This window comes from Eupeodes corollae, chromosome 1 (assembly GCF_945859685.1).
Source record: "Eupeodes corollae chromosome 1, idEupCoro1.1, whole genome shotgun sequence".
NCBI lineage: Eukaryota > Metazoa > Arthropoda > Insecta > Diptera > Syrphidae > Eupeodes > Eupeodes corollae.
In genome coordinates, this window is record NC_079147.1 from 203,579,531 (window position 1) to 203,600,762 (window position 21,232).

General features: G+C 33.7%; 2 protein-coding genes across 2 annotated transcripts in view; both read right to left on the reverse strand.

Annotated features, from left to right (window-relative positions):
* The window catches only part of LOC129938383 (limbic system-associated membrane protein-like), a 54,825-nt gene extending 34,228 nt beyond the window's left edge, over positions 1-20,597 (reverse strand). The window contains exons 1-2 of the mRNA XM_056045910.1: positions 20,279-20,597; positions 18,519-18,722 (exon numbers count right to left, since the gene is read on the reverse strand). Of these exons, the coding sequence (XP_055901885.1) occupies positions 18,519-18,588 (70 nt within the window). The 5' untranslated portion in view covers positions 18,589-18,722; positions 20,279-20,597. The remainder of the gene's footprint in view (positions 1-18,518; positions 18,723-20,278) is intronic.
* LOC129938382 (jerky protein homolog-like) lies at positions 6,985-9,371 on the reverse strand. The gene is made up of 2 exons (XM_056045909.1): positions 7,321-9,371; positions 6,985-7,193 (listed from the first exon to the last, which is right to left on the reverse strand). Exon 1 carries the CDS (start codon positions 8,958-8,960, stop codon positions 7,560-7,562), a length of 1,401 nt encoding a protein of 466 aa, XP_055901884.1. The 5' UTR covers positions 8,961-9,371; the 3' UTR covers positions 6,985-7,193; positions 7,321-7,559.
* Positions 20,598-21,232: the final 635 nt, after the last annotated feature.

A 21,232-nucleotide genomic window follows, 5' to 3' on the forward strand; every position in this document is an offset into this window, starting at 1 on the left:
ACGTAGAGGTATTTCTAGCACTATTTGACATTTATAGCCGTTTATAAGAGGGAACATTCAACATTGTGTTGTGGGAGGAGGGTTTTAAGTATTATTTCCAGTCCATGAAGTAATTATTTGAATTTTGTTTAATAGAATATTAGTGATGACGATGAGACTTGTACCACAGTTCAATAGATGTTGATGTGTCGGAATAAGTGATTTAACTTGTTACTGAAACTCTTAGTTTTGACATACATTTTAGAACAACTTTAAAATGAAACAATATTGGTGATCTGTTTGATTTCTAGCAAGCTTTGTATGAAAGAACAATTCGACCTTTCAATTATGCACTCATAAACGTAGATATACAATTTAACACAATTGAACTATAAGTATTTTTTTATGAAATTAAATTGATTTTTTTGAACTAACCGTAACACCATTTTTGAGGAAAAATATTCTTACATTTAATATTTCAAGAACTTTTCATGCTCGAAGAATTCACTCATCAAGTTTTTTTATCGAAAATTCGTGTATTTGGTATCGAATAATTTCTTCAGTCTTGGGATAGAAATTACCTTTCGAATGGTTTTAAATCTATATAATCTAAAAACTAAAAATACTTGTTTTGTCTCCGACTATATTTCAAATGTTAATAAGCACATTAAATCAACTTCATTAAATCCTGATCTTGCAAGCATTTTCGATTTGGGATACAAATTTTGTAATGTTTCTAAAGCGTAACTTTTCCTCAACTCCACTAATAATGGGAGGCTCTTGCATTGAGGAGCACTATCTACAAATCGAATTCAAGGCCGTGTATGACGAAAAAGAATTTTACAAATCAATGTTTATTTTTGGCATCCCTGTCAAATTTGTTCGTATATTCAGAACGACGATAGAGAATGCACATGCACACTGCTCTATCAAGGTCGAAAATGATCTCACCGATGATTTTTATGTCAAAAAAGGTTCCAGACAAGGCGGATCACTGTCATGTGACCCTTACCAGCTTGGTGCAAAACAAGACAAAGATAGCTAGGAACCGAATCGGGTGGAGACGATGTAAGTTGACGTTAAGGTCCGTCCTGGACCGTAAGCAAATAAATGAGTGTATCAACTAACATCGTTTGTGGAGTGATCACACAATCGACGTAGCACAATTCCATGTTCTTAGACATATTTGCAATAAAACTTGTACCCTGATTTATCTGGTTGTAAAGACTAAAGTCATGGGCTATTGGCAATAACCTAACAGAATCATTTGTATATCTTTCCGGCATTGCTGTAATGATTTCTACCTACGTTACAATTTTCTTAAACAATGCTTCGGTGAAAATGACATTTCCATTATTTCCCTTGAAAGCCTTATTTTGAACATACTGTCAAGTACAGAGATTAAATAGCTTCACTGTACACGAATGTGGAATTCTTTATGTGGCTTAATGTTTTTTTCCAATTTTTTGCTGTGTACAAAAATTCAAAATCACTGTGTGTAACTTTTATATATACACTAAAGTAATTCGTGAATTTTCAGAAATTTGACAGTGTTTAAAAAACTGTGAGGACATAGTTAAGATTGTTTGAGTTTTATATTGTGCTTCTATTCTTAAATTACACAATTTAAAAAGAATTACAAATTTAGGGACATGGACTTTAAAACTTAAAATCAAGTATTTAAAATTCAATGTTTGACCTCTGAATGCATCCTGTATGGTTACACTTCTTTAAATTTCAAATTACGTACTTTCAAGTGAATAATTACAAATTCACTGATTAGAATTTCTATACAAAATTGAATCCAAAAAGTTATTCCTAAAGCTTTCGAAATACCGTCTGAATTATTATTTAAACGGAAAGTCCTCTTAGTACATAAATAATTTATTATTGAACATTCCTCTGATATCAAAGTAAGTCAAAGTCCTTATTGGATACAAAAAACTCAATTTAGTCGTCCTTACTTAATCAAATCATCTAATTGCCAACAAGATATAACTAAAGACTTAGAAAAGTCCTTGAATATTAGCATCTTTAATGGCATTTCGCTCAAAAATCTAACTTCGAATTTAGAAAATTATTTACAAAAAAAATACAAACAAACAATAATCGATTCTACTCTAAGCTTTAAATTTACTTTCCCTCATTTTCACCATAAGTAAGAATGGTTGCGGGGATGAGTGTTGGTTAGGTACCTTAGATACAATTATCCCTTTGTTAATTTATTTTCATTCGTTTCCCAGAACCATCAGAGGAAAGTAGATGTTTTGTAATTAAATAAAAGATTAAAATCGCTCCAACAAAAAACCCAACTTTGAAAATGTATAGAAGAAGCTTAGAGTGTCATCAGGAACGTCCCCGACGAAGACGTCGCGTCGCACGGTTGTCGGTCGTCGAAGTCGGACAGAACTCAAATCCCCATTACCCACCTATTTGCAATACAAGTCGAAAGGGGACTCAATGTCTACGGCAACCAGGCCAATCTGTATACCTTTGTACACAGGAGTATTCAGTTTACCTTGTTTGTTTCTAACTTGTAAGACAAGTTAGAAACAAACAACTTGATCAACTTTGTTTTCAATTAAAGACATTTTTGTCTTTTTTTTTGAATTGCAAATTTCTCTAATGTCCCCAATGTCACAGTTTATTTTCTTGGAGCAATCAGAAACATTTTGCGTAGGTAAATAGGTACATCTTCACACAGTGTTTCTGATGCTGAAAACGTACGTGAAAGTGGAAGTGGAATGGACATAATTTATTTTCCTACAAATGTCTGCCTTAATTTAGAGTGTTAAGTGTTTCTTACAGGCGGAATCTTAAACATCTCATAAGTCGCACTTGGCCTGAAATTGAAACAAAACGAAAAACCTGCATTTGATTTGACTTTCAATTTGAATAAATATTAAGACAAAAAAATAACACTACGATATGCAAATATATAATTCCATCGAGGTCTATGTGAAGGCTGGCATGCCTCTTATTTCTTTCGTTAATGATTCTCTGTTGTTTCAGCTGACACAATCCTCTATACGCAAAGTATCTAAACGTAAAGCTTTAATTTTCATTTTGAATGGTATTTTTTTGGATGTGGGCCAAATTGACGAGGCAAACATGTGAAGGACTTAACTTGGCGAAATTTCAAGATAACATTTTTTAGCTTAGAGGGCAGAATTTATTTGGCAGAAATGTGAGGGGTGAATTGAATGCACACACAGGCAATCAGGTAAAATATTTTGTATCCTCGAGCGGAGACGGTGTGTATGAAAAAAAAGATAGATCGGAATAAAGGAACGGATAGATACATATGTATATGTATTTTCATTTCCACATAAGCCCGGGCAAGCACCAAGCTCGCAGGCCACCATCGCCACATGTATGCAGGCTAACAAAATTTGGCCGTATTTTCCTTGTCAAGTAGACTGCTGATACGTGCCTCAAATAGAAAATGATGCGGCTGATTTAATTAGGACAGTAGTTGTTCTAACCATAGGCTTTTATACACGAGCAAGCCTTCGCACAAAAAAGGGTAGTTTATGGACTAGGGGCTTGTTTATGTTTTTTTTTTGTACCTATTGTCAGACTATAAACGCTGCAAGGCTCCAAAGGGATTGTTAATTTTGTTGTTGTTGTCGAATTTTGTTGGGATGTGTTGTGTTGTGTTTTGTGGTTTAAAAAGGTGACATTGATGGTTTATTGATTTTTTTGTTTTGTCATTTAAGCATGCAAGATAGGGTAAATAATACAAGAACGAAATAAAAAAGCAAAAAATATGTACCAATGGTTGGGTTTTGGTGAATAAATTATATTTAAACTAATTTACATACACTTTATTGATCACATAAATTTTGGACGTGTTTGGGCTGTGCTTACTTCATTTCCTTACACATTCATCAAGTGTAAATATTTTAAGACTTTCACGGGCTCATTTGAATTGGTAATGAATGTTTTCTTTTTTTTTTTGGATTTTCTTGATAGAGCACGTGCCTTACATACATACTCCTTTTGAATACCCTAAACGGACCTAATGGTAAATCAATTTTGATGGGGGATGGAAATACATTTGTTATTTATTTTCCGAACGATTAAACAGGACTATTAATGGCTGCATGATTTAAGTATAATTTGAATATTAATTTGCTGTGCAAATTTTCAAATCAAATAAAACGATTTATAACATGATTGAAATTGCATATTTCGATCTATGCATTCATATTAATTAATTTATAATCATATAAATAAGTTTCTTTTCTTCAACAATTTGAGTCGAACTAATAAATTGGAACAAAGGAATTTATTGATAAAACAAACAAAACTTTGACCTCGTCCAATATGCGAGGTTAACCCTAACTGATATGCCCTAAAGTGCAACGCAGCACATTTCCAGTAAACATAAAGTTACCAGTTCCATATAGGATCATAAAATTAAATCGAGACGTGTCATAGAATATGCAATGAGTATCCATCATAGTGGGGTTTCGGTCTACCTTTTTTGGGAGGTGTAGATGTAGGAAGGTAGGATGAAAGTTTCTATAGTATACAAAGTCCTGTTTATTCCGCATGTGGATATGAAAATGTCCAGAAGCAGAAAGGCAACTAAAACCAGGCAAAAGCATACGTAGTAGGCTATAAATTCGAAGAACCAACAATCTGTAATAGTGTAATCAATTTATTACAACTGCAGAAATCCTTTTTGCCTTCACTTTTACACGCATCTATATAGTCTGTGTGTTTGCGTTAGTTTGTGTGTATGTGTATGCTGTGTGGGTGTACCTAAATATTCAACAAACGATCGCAATTAAGGACGTATATCCTTGCCTGTGCATCCTGCTCCTAGGCTTTTGTATCCTCCGTAATGAATTTAACAAAAAATACACAACTGGACCATACATTCACAAAAGGGGATATGACCAACAGGCACCAAGCCCAAGAGCACAGACCATTATCAAGTTTAGTGCCATTCTTTCCCTGAAATTACTATACGAGATATAAAAAGTATGACTGCGCTTTAAGGTTTTGGTTTTTACTTTGACTTTCTCAATGAAAACTTACTGACTATACAGAATACTTAACCTCAATATGAGAAAGTATTAAATTAAAAAATTACACAAAGATGCAGATACGACAGGAAATGTTAAGGCCAGTGCTGTGGTACAATCATTAAAAAATAGGGATATTACTTTGGTTTTGAGATTTTAAAAGCACATCAGTACACTTGAGGAAGGTATGCTTTTGGAAAGGAGAATTTTCAATTCAAGGACAATTGTATTAAGGTTTGCGTGTGTTGTGTTGGGTAGATAGTTGTTGTAGGCCAAGTTTGCAAATCCTTAAACAAAATTAAAAACTTCGTTTGTAAGACATTCACAAACTATGAGATTTAATCTTAATGTGATACTATTTATTTATAAATTAATTGAAAATGTACTGAAAGGCCATTGTGTCACCTCAAAAATCAGACTTCACCCGATAGCAAAATTTTCCAATTTTATTGAAATTTTGTTTTCTTTTTGATGATTGGTTTTAAATTGTCTTTTTCTTTGGATTCTTATCAGATCAGAAAATATACAATGTGTTGCACGGATGGAGTATTAAATCTAAATTAAACAAGTAATCAGCTTTTGGAAAATAAATTTTGAATTGATACTCTGCTTATTAAACTCAAGGGTATACTGATGAGAATTTTGGCAAGTTCATATAAATTATACTGCTTAACTCTTTGAGGGCAGGTATGCTGTCAATTGTGACTGAATATTGTTTGTAAAACATGAGCATACGTATGTGAATCTAAAAACGATTATGAAAAGCTGAGGGTACTGTAATCACCAAAAAAGTTTAAAGGATTAGAAGTGGCAGACAAGTAATAAGGAAGAGAGTAGGAGACGAAATGGAGCCCTGGGGAACACTAGCATTTATTTTATGAATTCCAGATTTGAAACCATCCAATAAACTAGTATTGAACGGCACAGTAATGCAAACACCAATAAGAAGCTTTACTTATCGATTTGTGAACAGTATTTAAAACGTACATTTTAAACTAATTAGGGTCAGTTGGGGTAATTGGGGACAGTTTTTGCAATTTCAAAGAGATACAAATTTGAAATTAAAAAAAAAAAAATTAATACAAGCAATTTTTAACTTCTAAAAGTGTTAAACTTATAAAATAATGAGAAGAGTTAATAATATAATGGCTAAAACACGTTGCATTGAATATTAAGTGCAATACTTTGGTGTTTTCATTTCCCCCTGAAGCGTTCCCATTTACCCCAATTTATTTTAAAATCGGGGGTAAATGAAAACGTCTTTCTGTTTTCTCTTGCTTGATATAGACTTCGGAATGGGGCAAATGTGAACATTAATGATTCTTCTATAGAATACACCCAGTCTTGTTCATTTTAATCAATGTTTCCATTTACCCCATAATTAAAAATTAATTCAGTTTAAAGGCTTATGAAAAGTGTTTTTATAGTTGGAAAACTGTGAAAAACGTAATGAAAACAATATTTGTACATTTATAAAAGTTAAACTTGTTTATTTGGAGATCAATTAAGTGTATTTTACAAAGAATGGTTAGTTTTCTTTTACACTAACACTTTTTTCAAATTTATAGTGAACTCTGCTTCCCATCATAACCATAGTTGGATTTGGGAGAGAACCAATAATTTCTTTAATATGAATTGTTTTTTTTTCGGATGGAACCAATGCAAAGGTTTTTCGGGTGGTGTCCAAGCTTTTAAGAAGAGTTATTTCAATTTTATCAATTTTCTGACATGTTTCGATTACGCACACATATTTGAATATAGATGTAAGTCTGCTTCCACCTTTGAACTGGGTCAAAGCAAATTGGCCTTTTTTAATGGTAGAATGATCCACAGGGTTTAAGTTTTCAATTTCGTCATCTTCTTCGAATTCTTCGTTCCATGGACTATCTTCATCATAAACGATATTTTTTTCCCCATCGCAGTCATCTGAACTCCAACTTGAGGATCGCCTTTTCTCAATGGGTTGACTGATTTGGCAAACTTCTTTTCTCTTAGGCTTAGGAAGTTTTTTTGTTTGTTTTTTTTCTTCGGCGTCTCTCAGTCGTTTAAGTACTTCTTCTGTTGTCAAAACTTCCCCGTATGTCATTTGTTTCAGTCTTGGTGTTGGCTTTTTCGGTTCGCTTAGAAAAATGTTTGATGTTGAAGGACTTGCTTTACAAAATAAATCGGTGATCGTATCTATTGTAGAGAAAAAAAAAACTACCGACATAAATAAAACGTATATAGGTAACTAATTAACAAATCTGGCCAAATCTACCTACATAGGTAAATACAAAAATGTCGTTATTAGTCTTACGAATCGTACCTTGTATATTTTGTTGTTCTTCTCTATGGGATGCATCAAGTTCAATAGGGTTTGTAACCATGTTCTGTTCAAATTCTAGAGGTGGCGGATATTGAATTTGCCTTTCATCTAAAACGTCATCGGAAAAGTGAGTCGAATCAATGTTATTGTCGTTAGGGCAGAAACCCAAAGGAGAGATGTATTCTGCATTGGAAACTTGTTCACTGCCTATGGTGTTGGAACAAAATTTCAAATCTTAATTAAATGAACATAAAATATGTTAAGAATTGTTTACTTTCTATTTCAAGAACGGCTTCGCTTTGTGCTGACACCATATCAGAAGCATTTAAACTTTTATGATAGTCTTGGAGAAGCTTTGACGGAAATTCACTTTCAGGAAACTTAAATCGATCAACAGGAAACAAACCAGTGCTTAGAAACCCAGAAATAATGTTGTCTGCGCTCATGGCTTCTTTCCAAGTTTCTCCGATGAATTGAGAAAACAATTGCTTACTTAAACGCATACAGCCTTTACCCATTTGTGTCTTACCATAGGCAATCAGTTTTTTTTCCCAATGGGTTTTTATTGGGCCAAAGACGCATTTATCTAAAGGTTGCATTTTGTCTGTAAGGTGGCTTGGTAGGCGCATTAATACTATATTGTTTTGCAGAGCTATTTCAATGATTTTAACACTTATGTGACTACAATGTCCATCATATACAAGCAAAGCTGACTGATTTAGGGTGGATTCTTTTGAGCGAATTTCTTTTACAAACGGAATAAAACCGTTTGCAAACCAATTGAGAAATTGTGCTTCTTCCATCCAACCATTTTTTGAGGTTGCATACAACGTTCCAGGAAACCCATCTGTTGAAGTCCACCTGGCTTGTACAGCAGCACCTTTGAAAATTATCAATGGTGGCAATACTGAACCATCCGCAGACACGCATGCCAGCACAGTTGTGGATTCGCGTCCAGATCCTCCAGAAACTCTACTCAAAGCTTTGCCTTTTACGCCTATTGCACGAATACGACTAGGATCGTGGTGAAAGCCACTTTCGTCTGCGTTGAAAACAAACTGTGGTTTATCGGCTAATTGATGTTCTTCTATTACTTTCTGGAGTTTATCATAAAAATCATAAACTACAAAGGGATTCCTTGCATCCTTCCGAACCTTTTGTAAATGTTCGGGTTTTTTTAATGAAAGTTGGGGATTGCGCTTCATAAACCCTAAGTACCAATCTTCCCCTGGAACATTGTTTTTAAAAGGTGTTTTTAAACCGCTCGCTTTAATATATTCCCCGACTAATTCCCGCATTTCTTTTTTATCACAAGGAATGCCCATTTCTGAGCGTGTTATAAGACACCGAACTATTTCATCCTCAATTTCTTTAGGAATGGCAGGTGTTCTCCCAGATCCCATTATCATGACGGGTGTTTTTCGGCCTTTTATTCTGTTGAAAATAACAGTTTTTGGAATATGATAATATTCCTCAGCCTGCCGGAATGTCATTTTTTTGTTGACAACGTCAAAAACTGCCTTTTTAAGATCAGTAATGTCGTATTGGGCAGGTGATCTCTTTTTTTCATATGTGCGGGGCATTTCTTTACACTGTATCGAATAATTAAAATAAAATTTCATTATAAAACCTGTTCTCATTTACCCCAAATTCATGTTTTCATTTACCCCCGACGTTAATTCTACTGGGGTAAATGAAAACACTTTAAATATGAGAACCTAACTACTTATTACGAGAAACTGTTTAAACAGATTACATTATTGCTATACACTACACTTGAAAAAAATACAATATTACTCACCTATTTATTTAAACACACTATAAAACAAAAAAAATTAAAGACTTAATAAATTGACTTACACTTTTTTGAGACACATTGACTTTGAAACAGAAATTTCAACTAAAAACAGAAAGAAAGGAACCCGAGGTATAATGCACCGGTTGCACGAAAATTCAAAATGTATGGCTACTATGTTTCTTGAATTTAAATTATAATTTTAACGGCAGAAATAACTGCCGTTTCCATTTACCCCATGTTTCCGTTTACCCCAACCGACCCTACTAGAAGGGTTGTAAACAAAACATTTAAAACTTCAAATGTTCCAAAATGTCGGTTTTCTTCCAAATTTAAATATATATATGCAGATCTACACGGGTCAAAAGTTTTCTAATTATTGAATTTATACGTACGCAACCATCATTCAATCAAGTTATTCATTCAATCATGTATGTACAATGTACATATAAATGTATACGTATTTGTAAAAACTGGAATATAATTTTTGATTTTTCTTAATAATGGATCAATCATATTTATGTGTACAAATCTCAAATCTCGCCCTCTTCGGCTTGAGGTTAGAGTGAAACAATTGAAATATTGTATTGTATCAGTTTTCATCGTGTGCACAAAAGTAAATCAATTTGTTGTGTCAGTGAACTTTCGTTGGGGAAGGTCCCCCTGTGTTGTGCGTCCGTTGCGCATGCGCGTCTTGTTCGAGTCTAGTGCCCATCGTGATATCTGTCTAATTGTTTTCCCTTAAAACTTAATGTTAACATAAAAAAAATTTAAATAAAACAAATAATCAAAAAACAAAACGAAACAAAAAAAATAGCAAACAAAATATTAAAAGTGATAAACAAAAAAAAAACAACAAAAATAAAAAAAATCAATAAATCACGCCACACCAAATGAATTACAATAAAACAAAAACAACAAACAACCAACAAAAAAATAATACATATCATGTTAAGCCAACTCAGCATAGCGATAGCACAGTGAGTACCATCCTTCACTTTCCCCTTTCTCTCGTACAGTCGCATGGCTTAGCATGTGTATCAAATTGCATTGTATTTAATTACTAATGCAATTGATACACAGCTACGTCATCGTTGATAACAGATTGTTGACAACAAAAATTTTACTGTTTTGTACTAACAGGGCCGGATTTGATTCTTGTCACTACTAAGGCATAACACTGGTAGTGGCGTGTATCGAATAGCATTCTGTGGTTCAACGCAGTAATATTTTTTCTTAAGTCTTCGTCTGTTTTGGTTTTTGTTATTCTCTTATTTGCAATGGCTGGAAATTTCAGGGTAGATTATTGTAATATTCGTGGGCTTAGAGCGAATTTTCTTTCTGTGTACTCCCATACTGCTTTAAACAGGCCAGCTGTTTTGGCACTAAGTGAAACCCAAGTGGGTGAGGATTCCGATCCCACTGAATTCTTTATTCAAGGGTATAACTTGGTGCCATTATTCTTTTCTCACCATGGTCTCGCCATATACATTAGGAATGATGTTGCTTATCAGTTTTTTGCCACAATATGGTCTCTGCACCAATTCTTTTTTCAATTTTATGTGGTTTAAATTTTCCGTGAACAAGCAAATCATTCACTATTGCTTCCTTTATCGAAGCCCAAATCTAGACAGAGTATCAACTTCTCGTGAATTTGATGCTTTGTCTGATTCCATCCAAAGAATTGTTTCGTCCTATCCTCGCACTGAAATCGTTGTTACGGGCGATTTCAATGTACACAATTCTTCATGGCTTCAACATTCGGGCCAGTCAACACCAGAAGGAGTGTGTGCTGAGATCTTCGCTGAGTTAAACCACCTAACTCAGCTGGTCAACGAGCCCACTCGAATATCGGACGTCGTAGGTCGAGCAGAAAACACTCTTGACTTGTTTCTTACCTCTGACCCTGGTAAGTACACTATTAGTGTTCTATCTCCTCTAGGCACATCTGACCATTGTGTCATATCAGCAAATTTCTCGTGTAAAAACTCTCCAGTTAAAGAAAGAGCTCCTAAGAGAACCGTTTGGCAATACGAGAAAGCCAACTGGGACGGTCTCAACAATTACTTTAGGATCTTTAACTGGTCACTATGCTTCCTCGATAGTGACGTTGACGCCAGCGCTGATATGATCACAAGTTTGATTCTACTGGGAATGAGAACTTTTATCCCGAATAGGGTTAAAAGCATCAGACCTAAGGAAAACGCATGGTTCGATGCGAGCTGTAAAGAGGTTATTAGGGTTAAGAAGGTAAGTTTCCGTTGTTTTAAAGCCAATCCAACTGAGGAAAACCGGAATAAGTTCAAGCAAGCCAGGAAGGCCTGCAACGCCCATATTCGACGGACCAAATTTTTACATGACCAACAATTACGGCAAAAAATACTGCAATGTCCCAAAGGCAGTAAAAATTTTTGGTCATTTGTAAAAAATATGAGGAATTCTTCCTCTTCCTCGGTTCCTACGCTCGTTGTGAATGACACTCCATTTGTTAGCTCTTTAGAGAAAGCAAATCTCTTTGCTAGGCAGTTCGCCGCCAATTCAACTCTGCCAGTGAGTGTTATGACTCCGCCTGTACTTGAGCGAGTTAATGATTCTATGGGGCAAATCTTTTTTCGCACTCGTACTGTAGCGAGAGTCCTAAAAGATCTTAACATACACAAATCTGCTGGTCCGGATGGTATCCCCGCTATTGTTCTGAAGAGGTGTTCTTCATCGCTGGCAAAACCACTGCGTAAGCTTTTTCATCTGTCCTACTCCTCAGGTCTCGTTCCGAGCGGATGGAAAACCGCATTTGTCCAGCCTATTCCTAAAAAAGGCGAATCTTCCTCACCGTCTAATTATCGACCGATTGCACTTACGTCCCTTCTTTCCAAGGTCATGGAAACGCTGATTAATTATCAGCTCAAGAAATATCTTGAAGAACGGAAGCTTCTTAATGACCGTCAGTATGGCTTTCGTAGCAATAGGTCCACTGGTGATCTCATGGTTCATCTCACCGAACAGTGGAACAAATCTTTACATAGTTTTGGAGAAAGTAAGATTATTGCACTAGATATTTCAAAAGCGTTTGATAGGGTTTGGCATCAGGCTCTCTTATCGAAAATGCGTGCTTTCGGTTTGCATGAATCCCTACTTCATTGGATTAGTAATTATCTTTCGAATCGTTTAATACAAGTTGTATTGGATGGATTCAAGTCTGAAAACCACAAAATAAATGCTGGTGTGCCCCAGGGCTCTGTTCTATCTCCAACACTCTTTCTCATTTTTATTAATGATCTCCTGTCTGCAACATCTAATCCAATACATTATTTCGCTGACGATAGTACTCTTAGCTTTTCATATTCGTTTTCAGATTCACACCCCTCTTCTTCGGATGTGGAACTGCAACGACAAAATATGATAAGCTCATTAAATTCCGACCTTAACAGCATTGTACAATGGGGAATAAGAAACCGCGTGGAATTTAATGCTTCGAAAACGCAATGCTGTCTTGTATCGTTAAAGCGAAATATACCCCCCCTGCCATTATCCATAAATGGCACTTGCATCGAGGAAACTGAACATCTGGATATTCTTGGTATGTGTATCACCAACCACCTTTTGTGGAACGATCACATACGCGATGTCGCCAAAAATGCCGCAAGATGTTTGGGTTTTCTAAGGCGATGCAAGAAGTTTTTCTCCCCCTCTGATCTGGCTGTTATTTACAAGACTTATATACGTCCAAAGCTTGAGTATAACTCCCATATCTGGGCCGGTGCTCCTACAACTTACTTAAGCCTCTTGGATAGTATTGAACGTAGAGCATTTAGATTGATTGGTGATATTACCATCATAAGATCATTTACGTCTCTTGAACATCGTCGAAATGTTTCTTGTCTCACCCTGTTTTACCGTTATTTTAATGGTTTATGCTCTAGAGAAATAGCCTGTTGCATTCCTCCCCTTAAACAGTTCAACCGTAATACTCGCGCTTCTAGGAATGCTCATCAATATACCCTCGAGCCCATCTTCGGTCGTACTGTCAAGTACAGAGATTCGTTCTTTAGCCGTACTATGCGAATGTGGAATGCCTTGCCACACTCTGTCTTTCCCAGCTATTGCAATATTCAGGAATTCAAAACCAATGTGCACCGACATCTCCTTTCAACCCCTCTCTCCCTTTCCTAGTGCTCACACTGTGTCTACATAATAAGGGTAATATATCCCCTTGAGTGTGCGCTTATTATAAAAAAAAAAAAAAAAAAAAAAATTTACAATTTCGTTTTCAATTTGTTTATTCAAACCAATAAAATACGGTAAATTAACGATCTCAAATTGATTCGAATGCAGTGTTATCCTATTATAAAATAAATTTTCTTTTATCATCCCCTTAGCACAATCTTTCTATCAAAAGCAATATTCCCATCTTCAAAAAATGTTTTTAACTACTGCTAATTTATTATTGTTCATGCATCAACAACATTTGGCTTATTTCTTCTAATAAAATGGAAACGAATTCTCTAAATTAAAATCTCTAATTTTTGTAAACATAATTATATATTTCTGTATTTTATATCATGCTGGTAAATAACATGCAAAAATGTATAATCAACATATCGTTGTTATCTTTATAAATTAGTAACTTTGAGTCAACTCTCAAATCTCCACAAACCGAAATCAAACTCCATCATTAATCTACCGTACAGAAATTTGTCACTCTAGCCTCCGATATTTCATATAATAATTATTTTAAAAGCCTTTCAAAAGCTTCTCCTAATCAAACATTTTTTCTAAATAGTTTTTTATTTGCGTTGTGCGTTATTATTATATTATGCAGTAAAACAACTTTTAAAAAATTAAATCACATTTAAAAAAAAATAAAAGTAAACAAACAAATAAAATCAAAATAAATCATTTAGAAATAAAACATTTTATGTAATAAATATTCCATATAAATATTTATCAAAAAAAATTAGAGAATGTATAATTTCAAATAAACGGGAAACCGATATTTTAAAAAAGCGATGTATATTAAATGAGTAATTCAGTCGTGATTTCCGGCATAAAGTCCTCATGGCCCATATACAATATTATTCCACAGCAAATCAAAAAAATAAAACCCAAGTATTTGTATATTCATTCAACGAACGTTCGATTTTGGGCTTTATTTGTACAATATCCCAGTATGCTTTCGAAAATGTGTAGATACGTGTGTTTATATATAAAAATTTAATCGATGAATGCGTTTTTATTTGAGGGGCATTCTCGAAAGCAATACTCGTACTAAAAAAAGAAATATAATAAAAAAAATACGCATTGCCTTAGGGTCGACGGATTCATCGTCATTGGTATAGAATAAAATTTATGAGATTTTTAAATCAGGAGTTTTCATTTTTGTATATGTATATATGGGTGTCCATACATATGTACGAGTATATTCATATGTACATATATTTTTTATCGTTTTATTGTGGATTCATTTTTCAACGGAATTCCTATTTGTTGTGGGTTTTGGTTTTATTTTAATAAATAATAAATGCAAAATGAACAAAATAAAACAGGAATTTCGTTTGGTATAGATTACCTACTGTGACAATTTAAAAAAATAAAAAATGACATAACTTTTATTTTTGTTTTAATTTAAAAATTCTTTGAAATTTGTATTCGTTGGAAAAATTTATATCAAAAAAGTATTTTTTAAAGATAATTTAATAAAAACAAAAAGTAATTTTCATTTAAATTAAAAATTTTCAATGATCAAGGCTATACTCATCGATTTAATAAAGTAGACTAGACTAGTAGACATCTACAGTAGATGGTAAATAGTTCTATACTTCACCATTAGGTCTTTTGGCAAAAACCATAATTTCCAAATCGCTTTCAAACGCTTTAGAACAAGGTTATAAAGTTGACTGTGTATACACTGATTTTTCTAAAGCTTTTGACCAACTAAGTTACAGAATTATGTTATTTAGACTTAGAGCTCTTTCCATCATTTTTCTTAGCTTGGATCAAATCTCGCAAACCTTGAAAACAGGTCGTATCAGGTAAAAATTAAAAATTGTGATTCAAAACCTTTTGTTGCTCAATATGGTGTTTTTTAGGGAAGCCATTCAAGCCCTTTTCTGTTCATCCTCGTCATGTCTGCGTTGAAGTGAAGTTCTCATTATTGCTGACGACATGAAGATTTTCAAAATAATAAAAATCCATGATCGTATTATTTTACAAGCAGACATTTTGTGTGAAAAAATTAGCTTTACACTTAACCCATTAAAATGCCAAACGATATTGTTTACTAAAAAACGAATCGGTAGTACTCGTTATTTGATAATTTTATATCACAGCAAAAACTCCAAAATCCTTTTTTTTTTCAATACATTAAAAGCCCAAGAGTTCTTGCTGTCTTAAATGTTGGTAATATTTTTTTAAAGCGTATAACAACAAAATGTTAATAAAATTGTTTTGAGCGCTATGATATTTTATATTTCTTACTTTTTTTTGTCAAAAAAGCTACTGTAGCAAAAAAGCTATTGTTAATAAATGGGGCTTACAACCCAGAATCACGCATTGGCTATACACATCGGTAATTAGACCAATTTTAATGTACGGTGAGGCAGTATGGTGGATTGCTTTAAAGAAAGCTATAAACCGCGACAAATTGAATAAAGTCCAACTTTCAGCTTGCCTATGTATAAGCGGATTGCTTCGTACTACCGCATCAGCAACACTGGACAGCTTACTCTACCTAACACCTCTTGATATATTTAGCAAACAAATAACAGCAAGCTCTGCTATTCGCTTCAAAGCTTCGACCATCTAACAACAACATTGGCCACTCCGTGATTTTTAGGTATTTACAATCAATTCCACACTGACTACACCATCCCCCAACTGCAATTCGACAGAAATTTCCAGATTTCTTTACCTTCCAGATCTTTCTGGGATGATAGGGCATTCCTAGAAGACGAGTCAATCCATTTTTATATGGTTCAAAAACAAAAGAAGTGGAGATGTGTACTCTGAACGACTTAAATTAAGTCTCTTATTCCGCTTTCCCAATCATTATAGCGTGTTCCAGGCGGAACTTTTGGCGATAAAAGAAGTCTTGTCCTGGCTAAAAGAAAACGTGATATCAACTTCTGATATCCGTATCTTCTCAGATTGTCAGAACGCTATCAAATGAATATACTCTGTCTCTACAAAAAAACTCTCGTAACAGACCATCTCTAATGAGCACAACGGTTCAATATTCACCTTTGCTGTACTGTAGAGTACAATCCATTCTACCACTTTTGGCAAATGCTGGCATACCCATCGCTACTCTTAAACTTTACCACGTGTCAGGACACAAAAAACATCTGGCCAACACTAGATTTAAAGTGAAAAAGATGCTTGCTATCTCTAAGCAGATCGCATATAAGCTCGGTAATAGGTGTCATAACGGGACACTGTCTAATAGGAAAGCACGCCATGCGGCTAGGCGTATTCTCAAATGACGTTTTCAGAAGCTGTATGGACGAGGAAGAGGAGGAAACACTTCTTTGCCTTCCCTGTACATGCCGTGCTCTAGCTCAAAAACGCAAGAATTACCTAGGAGAATTCTTCTATAATGATCTAAACGATCTAAATCATATTAGAATAATCAGCCTCTCACGTTTCGTAAGGAACACAAACCAGTTTCATTGAGGTTAGGAGGAAACCTCAAGATTCATATGGTATCACAATGGGACATTAAACTGGCCTAAGAGTGTCCTATTCCATCATGGACAGCCATTTTAACCTAACCGATGATATTTCTAGTAAAGGCCTTATGGTTTTTGGCAAAAAGACCTAACACCCTATCCTTCATTCCATGGTAATGAGTTTTGTCTTTCACAAAAAAAACCGTCGTTTTTTCAAGAGCTTCTTTTCTCATATCTTGTCGAATTTTATTAAATGTTTTCCACTCACAGGATTACGAAAAGTCCATTATATTTAAAACCTTCTACAATCAATTATTTGTTAGAATTAGTTTGAAAAAGAATTTGAGTTCTTCTGGAGTAAAAACTTGTCTATAGGTCAAACTTGTGGCACAGAAAACATGTAAGAAATTTTAACTATTTCATACATACATAATTCCATATCTTTTGGTCAGGAGTCAAGTTTATAAAAAAAAAAAATAACACAGTTATTTACTTATTCAACATATCCTTTATCTACTTCCATTTTTTTTTCAGTATCTAGCTGTGATTTTTTCTTCTAGATTTTTGTATAGTAATAATTTTAACAACCATAAACATTTGTAGTAGCCACTTTGTTTGTTCCCGGAAGGAAATAAGTTCTTCTTTTCCTCTTCTCTCCCTTATCCGAAAAAGAAACTTTTTTACAACTTTCTGCTTCTTCACTCGTATACTTGAATACAGCCGCATGCGGCTCCTTGAAAAGAATGTTTTGCTGAATTTTATATTAATTTTGAAAAAGAAAAAATAAATGATAAAAAAATAAAATCCTCGATTCTATAGTAAACGGCTTGAAAAAACAAACATTCTCTATGTGCTCCTTTATAATATATGTATGTGCTAGAAATGTTAACCTGTATGCTAATTTTTTTTTTAGAAATCACTAACCCTTTTTGGAAAGGTATTCCATTTAATTTGACCTTTCTCTTCCGCTGCATGAATACCCAGAATTAAGAACTTTTTAACTTCGGCCTTGGAACGTCCGTTGTTTGTATAGTAATGAGAAGGTATGGAGAATCTATGAATAAGAAAAACATACCTCTGCTTTTTTAATGGTGTTTTTTTTTTCATTTCATACAGGAGATTTGGAAAACACAATAAAGATGAAAAGAAAACGTATTTTCCGGGTTTTGTTTTGTTAGTGGATGATATACGTACTATTTTTGGATACTTTTTGCGGATTTGTGTTCATGGGAAATGTTGCTTCCAGCGTGGCATACATTATTTTACATGAAATATGAACAAAGTAAGTATTTTTTTGGTTTCTTAATTTCCATAACTATTTAGGATCCTATATTTATTTTAAATGACTTTTTGCATTCGTATATATTTTTCTGAGCCTGATATCTTTTTTTAAACCTCAAGGTCATTTTGTTGACAAACAGAATTAATTGCAAGTCATTCATTTTATGTTTATCGCTTTACGTTTCTCGAATATTTAGGAAAAAAATGCATTTAGAAATTAATAGCTTAAAACACTTTCTATATATTTTTTATCTCTGTTTGACAACTTATAAAACATTTAAAATCAAAGAACCAAGGGAAAATTATTCAAAGAAAGTAAGCACTCAGCAATTTAAGTTCATTAAAAATAATGTCATAAAAAGAACGCTCGTAGGTACATATTGATTAGAATGGCTTTTATGGCCATTTCCTCCTCACTCTGCCCCAAAAGTAAAACATGACATAAAGAAGCCACTTACCTAGAAGCATCAACAACAGCAGGTGGGTGAATAAAAGTAATCCAAAACGACGCAGGTATTCCATCAGCATTTTTTCTTAGATACCGTTTTCAAATTAGATTTTCTATGTAAAGGTATTTTTTTATAATACTAATTAAATTTAATATCCTTTTCGTGTTGCTCCTCAGTACTCTAAGGGTGATGACAATTTTATGACATGTTGTTCTGTAAATTTTGCACTTTTTTTATTATTATGATTTTTCTTTTAATACTTTCGTTTGATGGAAATATAATATATTTTTAAGGACATGGTTTAAAAAAAACACACACACACAACAAGTTAGACATGATACAAACATACATGTGTATATTTTAGAAAATAACTTTCTACAGATTCATGTTGGAAAGAGAGTAAACCTTAGAAGGACTATTGGAATTTTCATTGAGCTTGCGATGAGAATAGCGTACATATTTTTTCATGGGTCGTTAAAAACTTTACCAACAATATAATACACGAGAGTTCAACTGAGGATATTCTTAAGGTTGATACATTTGGTTGGGCTTAGGGTATAGGTACATTGACATATTTATCTTCTACAGACACAATAAAATTAGTGGGAAAGGTATATGGCGGAGAGTTTTATGTAAAAATAAAGTGCCAACAGGGAGGAATTTATACTAATTAAGGTATTTTCTTTATTTTTTGTCGTAACTTGGTTTAAAAAGAGATATTTGTGTTTAAAGCAGGGGCTTTTTTTACAAGCTTTAGCAACGGCTGAAGTTTCTTTACAGAGCTAAATTTTATGTTTGGTTGCTAATTTCCTTAAAAAAGCAACAGTTTTCATAAAACAGCTATTGGGAATACAAAAACTATAAAAACGTTATTTATTTCACTACATTTTGTTTTAGTTCCATCAACATTAACCAAGTCTTGATAAAATAAAATTATTGGGATGTATTAGCACTTTTTATCTTGTTTTTTGAATTTACATGGTTGTTTGTTTTTAACATAGGATTGTAGTAATTGTTGATACAACTATTCGATTGTATATTTTCTTTATTTTTTCAAAAAACTTGTTCTTCTTGAAACGTTTTGAATTCAAATGTAGATTAATTTGCTTTTTCTTATGTTTTTTTTTTTGGATTTGCAATCAATTCACGTGTTCTCAATTTTTGTTAACTTTGCTCCATTTCTATGAATATCCACTTATTTCACGTCTGGGCAGTCACGTTACATTTTATACATCTTATCTCCTTCAGAGTTCATTGATGCATATTACTGAAAGTATTCAAGGCATATCTGAAGCTCAAGCTATATTTCATGTCCTCAGACCGAGAACAAAGAAAATCATATATTTTTAGCAATATATTAAATCAGGTTACTGGGGCGTTTACGCACTAATTTTTATTTTTATTTTTCAAAGTTCATTTAACTAGAAAACAAAAAAACACGGCAAAGTGACATACATTCGGGCGTATACGCACTCTTTGTAAATCATTTTTTTACATTGCTGTTTCTTGTTTCGATTTAGCCACTAAATATTTAAAAAGAATGTTGATACCCGAACAATTCAATTGCAAATTTAATTTTAAAATAAATCGCACTCAACGCAAAAACATCATAAAATTTCGACTTCAATGCTCGCCACGTGAAAACACTTCCACACAATCTAGATTGTAATTGACACAAAAAGGACAAGCTACATAATATACATTTTTGTTGTTTCCTTTGTAAATTGGTGTGAAGGTACTACATTTACAATACACTACTTCCACTATACCTAGAGAACTCGAAACACATTTATTTTGAAATCACATTCAACGTTACACTTCCCGTGAGTGAGATATATTAAATTCCTTCAATAAGGATCATTTATAATTTGCTTTTCGTGAAATCGCTCTAGAAAAAATGAGAGACCTAACGTAATTCTTTGATTATTGAGTGCTTGAAAATTTCAAATACGCTTCACTCACGCAACCGTTTGACATTCGTGTATTTTCGTTTGGAAAATTCATTTTGACACGAAACAAACAACAGAACAAAATTATTGTTAAGGGTGCCAGAGACCATAATATATTCTACCATGAGGACCCTTGCTGTAGGATTTTCCAAGCGATACTGTTTTGATGAAAGAGAAATTGTTTGAAAATTTTAGGTTTCCATGAAGTTATTCCATTAGACTTGTGTGTATCGAAGGATTTTGTGGCGAGGACAACGCTATAACGTGTGATTGCGAAAGATATCGCATGCCAAGAAGCTTTTGCTCATTCCCACCATCAGACTCTTTCAAAAGGACCAGATCACGAAGAAAACATACCGAATTCTCTTAAAATGACTCTCTCATTGGAAGGTAAAGGCAAAGGCAAAGGAAGTATTTCTCTTTATGTTGTAGCACCAAAAACACCGAATTTGTTTTTTGAAGTGAGGCACAAGTAGGTCAAAAAAAATTGTGTTAGGAAGGCCGTGTGTAAATTGAGGCTTGAAAATTTGATTAAAATCAAACAATGTTTTGTTGTAATCCTCCAAAATGATAGAGGATGCGAATGACATGATAACAAAGTTAACCATGTTCCCTGGCTAAATTTCAACATAAACGAAACATAATTTGTTCATTTATTTATGAAATGCATAAATAAATTTGATGAGATGAAAAATTCTCTTTCAGCTATCATAACCATATTTTTTAAACAAAACCTTCGCGTGGGCCATAAAAGATAAGGACTCTTGTGGATGA